Raw genomic sequence first — 6,833 nt, 5'->3', positions numbered from 1 at the left:
CACCTCTTTCCAATTTTGGAAATGCTTCCTTATATACACTTGCTTCTATGTATGACATGAATAAACAATCAGTAGCTCAGAGTGTCCTCCCTAGTGGCTTTCTCAGTCATTTTAATGTTATTGGGCACCATCTCTTTCTTTCGAACAAAGATTTCAAGGAGGTGGGTTGTGTCTTTTAGTCTGTTCAAAATTTCATATATTTTTTTACTGAAATACAGCTTAGTTACTAAGCTTGATAAGTTAGTGGAATTCTGTGGTCTTGGTATATTAATTTATGATTTTTTGGAAATTCAACTATTATATAAAACCTAAAAAAAAAAATATTTTGTTTCACATTCTCCACGTGCAAAATTTGTAAAGGCTTAGCAACTGACTACAAAGGTCGTAACTAGAAGAGATGCTTGTTTGCTTGAATTCTGTATTTACAGTTCTATGTTTTCAGAAAAATAAGTTTAAGAACTTATTCCTAAATAGCAATAATCTATATACATATATAATATATAATAATTGAAATGTAACTGTATTTTACAAAATATTAGTCTACTAAAGCACAGCCAAGACGGATCACTTTGTAAAGAGTAATGGTCAATTTTATATTATTGGATACGGTAATATGAGTGCACGTGTGCCGTGTCATTGTAACTTCTGTATTCTAAGTCTGGTATGGCTGAAAGGTCAATGTATATATAAATGTATAATGTTATGAGATTTAAGCTATTTAGTCTTAACATTTGTTTTCGTTTTATAATTTGTAGTCATTCTAGAATGAAAAAGGCTTATATTTATTTCCTAATTTTTTTAACGTGGTTACAAGATTGGTCAGAGATTTGTTTCTGAATATAACAGATAAAATAGTTTTTTTCTTAAACATTTGATAACTATCTAGACATTATAAAGATTTTGCTTGTGAAATTTTAAAATTTTCTGAACCATAAAAGTAATTTTAATCTTAAAATGAAAATTACTTTGCATGTTGGATAGGCAACATGTGAAAAGAAAAAAAGGCATGAGAAAAACATTGATTTACAAACCTTAAGACTTAATAATAAAAGTTTATATTTTGCTTATGAAAGCATTTTAATGTATACTGATAATCTGTCAAATTTTGTTAATATACACTATAATTTAAAAGTTATAGCATGAAAACTATAACAAGCACAAAATGGTTGATGTCGGTCCGAGGGACTGAGCCCGTGTTGAAAAAGTTAAGGGGCCCTGACATGACTCTTCACCATGTGCTTTTTAAGATGTTTAGGTTGAAAATACTAAATACCTTTTATATCTTTATTGCACATTAACATTTTATTCATTTAAAAAAATCTTTATTTAATGTGAAAACTAATAATTACGCAGTTTTACTAATCTTAAAATTTGACATAAATAACACTTAATTTGGGTATGAATGAAAATACTTGTTTTCTGAAGGTATTGGAGTTGGCTGGTAATGCTAGTAAAGATCTCAAAGTAAAGAGGATAACCCCACGCCACCTTCAGTTAGCTATTCGTGGAGATGAGGAGTTAGATTCTCTGATTAAAGCTACTATTGCTGGTGGAGGTAAGTATAATCATTTTTATATTGTTAGATCTGGTAAAATAATGGATATGATCTATAATTTGGTTTGTAATCACAGCTACTGTTATAATGACTCCGCTGTTTTAACCCTCTGTTCCAGCGTAGTTGTATTCAGCATAAGGAAGTTATAAGTATTGATAATATATCAGAGAAATAAGTAATAGTTTCACCTTCCTCAAAGTTATGTTCAGAAAACTGCCACTTTTCAACAACCAAAATTTGTAATGTCCTTATGGACTGTATTCGTTAAGTTCAAACCTGTTGATTTTACTAATAAGTGTTGGTTATTTTCTAAGAGACTTTTAGCAGACACTACATTTTTCTCTGTTGTAAAACACATTACACTTAAACATTTCCTGATTTATGAAGGTTATAGTTGTATTGTTCTATTTGCTTCTCATTGATTCATAATACTGACTTCTGTATTGATGCTGACTGAAATCTCCCACAATAACTTGTGTTATATGAATCTTCATATGTTACAAGGACTAAAACAATACTTTCTGTATTGTAAGATTGTATAACAACTTTCTTCATGTATTAAGTAATGGAATTCTATTTTCATCTTATTATATTATATCCTATATTACTATTTAATTAATTATAAAAGAAAACTTTCTTGCACTTGCAACTATTACTATATATATATTATTTTTTTTTCTTACACAGGTGTTATCCCTCACATTCACAAGTCCTTGATTGGTAAGAAAGGATCCCAGAAAGCAGCATGAACTTAACAGACCAGAGTCTTATGAACTTTCACCAATAATCATTCATTTTAAGAATTGTGGTTCACCAAAAACTGCTCAGTGTTCATTCTTTTTTAAAATTTTTACTTTCATCATATAAGTGTGCATGTTTATCACATTGCAAATTGGTGTATTTGTGTGTAGTGAAAATGACTTGTTATTGTATTCATGTATCATAACTATAGAATCTGTCCCTTTTCTTTATTAACATGACTTGTTGACATTTTGATTATTATACTACAACTCATTATTGAGATATATAGCAATTGTCCAGTTAAATGAATTTTTCTTGTAGATACTAGATTGTCAATGTTTTGCTAGATTTATGAAGCTTTTTTGATTTAAAAAAAAAAAAATTGTATCTATTCAAATAGTATGTTATTCATGCTTCTTAAATTGATGTAATAATTTTGATATTTGTTATGGTTTAAGGTGCAGTTTTATTTCAAATCCAAAGTAGATCCCATATGCATTACACAAATTTGCCCGAATGACTTTATGGTGATGGAAGAACTTTAATTTGCAGTTGTTAGTTTTTCTTGCTAGACCTGTGTTTCATATATTGAGATACATGCATTAACTACCATATAATGTGTTTGCATCTGTAAATGTTTTTTCAAGTAGAATTTTTATATAAAACTTTTTGTTAATCCTGGATTTAAATTTTAATTTTTCACTGCACACAAATTGTGTATATGTATATCAAAAGTCAACTGAAAAGTGCAATTTATCTTAAATCTTTTTTTTTATTTTGAGTGGAATCAGGTCATTTAAAGAGAATTAAAAACAAAAAAAACACAATAGTAGTTAAAGGCCACTGCTTTTACTAAAAGCAAAATTAATGTCACATGATCTTCCACCTGTATTTTGGGTTTAGGCTATTTCATTGTTTCAAAAGTTTGTCTCGTTTGATCATGTCAGCAACAGAGAAATACTAAGCAATCAAAAACCCTATATATGAAAAATATAAGCATATGTGCTGAGCATTCAAAGTGTAGGTATGTTCTGGGGGATTTAAACTGTATTTTAGATTTTTAGTATGTTAAAGTAAAAAATAAAGAAAAACTGGTAGGAAAATTACATACATGTTAGAATCAAACATTTAACTACATGCCAAAAAAAATCTTGGAAGACCTGCCTGAGGACCCATGCATAATGACAATAGAAATTTTAGATAACCTTTTGAGGTACATTACATTGCAATGTGTTCATTGAAAAATAAAACAAACTTCATTTCATGTACCCTTTCTTAGTATGATGTTTTAAGACCAAGTTTTAAGTTCAGTCATAATACTTGTGTCCACTTGAACTGAAATCACTCAAGTCATGGGTCAGTGAAGCCAAGAATGATGTAATTGACATATGTTCACTGAAAAATGGCAAGAATAGAAAGTGGGTCCAGACAGATGGCATTAAGTTAGTCAAAATAAAGATTAGAACCAGGTTATGGAGGGAAAGGTCAACACAGCTGAAGAAGTGGAATGGGTATGCAAGTAGAGATGGTATGGGCAAGAGCAGTTTGGAGAAATGGACATCTAGAATTTTGAATGGTCAGCAGTAAAAACTGGTTGATCTAATCCATTCATAGCAGAATGTGAAGCATACAAGCATTCACTTGTATTGTTGACAAGTAACATTGAAGTTCATGGTAGTGTCATATTCCTGACAGACTTGCTATACCTTATAAGAAAACTGGAGATAGGTTTTGTACAAAATACACAGGTGAACCTTTTGAGAGATTCAAAGGTTCATCTGGTAACTTTTATTCCAAGACAACAGTGGCACGTCATTGAATGAAAAAGTGGACCACCTTGTTGGTAAGGGAAACTTGGTAAGATCACAAATTGATACCAGTGAAATAGCACGTAGATTGAGAGAAGAGGAAAAGATGGAACAGAGGTCACACTGGTCAACTGGAGGAAAGAGGGTGAAAGTATGAGGGAAGAACAGGTGCTACTTAAATCAAGTTGAACTGAGAGTTGGTATTGTATGGAAAAAATATTTCGATATACATGGGTTTCATTCTAAACTACTGAAAAAGTGTTAGAAAAAATGTTTTATGTCCATGATTAACTTGAAGATGTGAAACATGTACTTGTTAATAAGTAAAGGTTTTAACAAGTGGAAAGCAAATTTACTGAGATTTACACATAGATAGGTAATTTTTGCAAGCTGCTTTTTCAGCTACAACCAAAGAGGCACTAAGATTACAAGGGAAGCTTTTTATGCAAAAAACAAAGTTTTAAAGTACATGCAATTGAATAGAACAGTCTTCACTTAAGTTGCTATCATAATAAGTAACAAGATCTTTGATTATGTTTTACCAAACCAATGAATTCTTTTGAATTTATGTATTAAAACAAAGCATTACTTGAAACCGTTGGTACTTGATGAAACTCCATAATTACAGGATTGAGAAGAAAAAAAAGACAATTGTATGTTTCACAAATACTTCAGTTATTAATAACCATGGTTGTTAATATATGAGGTATTTAGGAAATGTCTTGGTTTTTTCCTTAATTCTGTAACCTGAATTATATTAATGTGGGATATTGTAATATTTACATTCCAATATATTAAAATGCTTCACAATTAAGATAAAATAGTACTATTGATTAATGCTTACAACCTACTCAAATGGCAAGGTATAAGCATTCAAAGGTAGCTATTTTGTTTATGTATGCCTGATTTCAAAACTGATTATAATCAACAAGCAAAAGTACCCATCCACAGTGATGAAAAAGATTAAGTTAATCTCACAATTTAAACTATTTCATGGATTTAAAAAACTTAATTATGTTGCACTCTTGGTTTAACTTGGAGCCAAAGCTTTGAGCTACTTGTACTACCCATTTCGAAAAGTAATTGTTGAGCATTTCAATCATAATAATATACAGTAAATCTTCAAGTTACATCACATTTTGAAATGTGAATGATACTGTGACTAATTCCTAACAATTTAGTGTGGAATAGCCTGCTTGCGAAATAAAATTTGGCATCAACATTATTCATGCCTGTTTTCCCATCATTTCAAAAGTGAATGTTGAGCTTTACCTACGTGTGTAGCTTTTCAAATGGGAAATACACAAATGCTCTGACAGACACCACAGTTTGCAATATATAAAATAGAAGAATTTCTCTCAACTTTCATAACTTCTAATGCAACATGTGGGTAAGACACTTTAATTATATGACTTGTAAATTTTTAATATATTGTGATTTTGTTTTCTTAACAACAGGATGATACCTGGGATGGAAAGGTTGGCATAAGAGGACAAGTTAAGATTTTTTGAAGTTTTCTCTTGAGAAAAGAATTGTTATATGGGATTTCATTGAGGTGTGCAAGATTATTAAAAGTTGATGCATCATCTTTTTTCGTACTTGATGATGAAATTGTTAGGACTAGGGAACATTTTGGCAACATAGAATTAATCTTCAGCTAAGACGGTTTTAATTTTTCTAACAGGATAGTTGACCTTTGGAATGGGTTGCCTTGAGATGTAGTATGGGCAGCAAATTTAAAAGTTTTGATAAATATGTGGACAAGGGTAGCTTTGTATTTATATATATATAATTTAGTAGATGGACGAACAGGTCCCTTGTTGTCCTTTATAAATGAACATTCAGTAATTTTAGATTATTAACTAGTTATCTGGATACTAAAAAGAACATGCTTTTATATTGGACCTCTCACAGTGACTACCTTAATCAATGTTAAATATGTATAAGCATTTCAAAAACAACTTGAAGTGCAAAACTGTTTTTATTTCATTCTACAAAAAAGCTTTTAATGGTATCTTGAGAAAATGATTTCTGTGCTCACTAATTTAGACGTACAAAAGATTCAGAATTTCCTTAAGCCTTTTAAAACTAAAGCATTTCTATCAACACAATCAAGTAAAAGGAGAAACCATGTGTAGTTTGTCATCCATAGTTGAATCTGTGGTGTTCAAATTGATGTTTTGTTTTATTATTCACCGTTATTAATTTGTAATATAATGCATTTAAAATGCTCTGATTTTGTTCATTATAATTTGACACAAACAGTACATGTACTTTGTTTCGTTGGCAACCTAAGTGTTAACTGTCTAAACGCAATATTACAATCCTAAAGAATAAAATGAAACAAGCAAGTAGTCATTATACTAAAGAAAATAAGTAAATGAAAGATCATAAATATATTGTAATATATCATTTAGAAATATTGGAACTTCAAGCCAGTTCAAATATGAATTGTAACAATCGTCAAATTACATTACCTGGGTAATTTGTTAAAATATATATAAAGATATTTGATATTACACTATATCAACGAATAAAGAAAATTTTTACCTATTCTACAGTATTCCTGCACGTTTAGTCAGAAAATGATATCCATTCTTTTCCATCACGTACACATTTTTCACAAACCATCATAACATAATATGTAGTTTTGATACTAAAAGACGTAGATTTTACAAAACATCAGGATGCATATTCGTTTGACATCGATATTCTTTCCTTCAGTGTGT

The 6,833-nt window shown here is 30.0% G+C and overlaps 1 protein-coding gene across 1 annotated transcript in view; it reads left to right on the top strand.

Moving 5' to 3' along the window:
* Positions 1–2,979, top strand: part of LOC106470841 (histone H2A.V-like) — a 7,231-nt gene extending 4,252 nt beyond the window's left edge. Inside the window, exons 4-5 of the mRNA XM_013931415.2 lie at positions 1,426–1,555; positions 2,243–2,979. Coding sequence (XP_013786869.1) covers positions 1,426–1,555; positions 2,243–2,304 — 192 coding nt within the window. The 3' untranslated portion in view covers positions 2,305–2,979. The remainder of the gene's footprint in view (positions 1–1,425; positions 1,556–2,242) is intronic.
* Positions 2,980–6,833: the final 3,854 nt, after the last annotated feature.

Source organism: Limulus polyphemus, unplaced genomic scaffold (assembly GCF_000517525.1).
Source record: "Limulus polyphemus unplaced genomic scaffold, Limulus_polyphemus-2.1.2 Scaffold107, whole genome shotgun sequence".
NCBI lineage: Eukaryota > Metazoa > Arthropoda > Merostomata > Xiphosura > Limulidae > Limulus > Limulus polyphemus.
The sequence above is the reverse complement of the archived record's forward strand: the minus strand, read 5'-3'. Positions and strand labels throughout refer to the sequence as shown.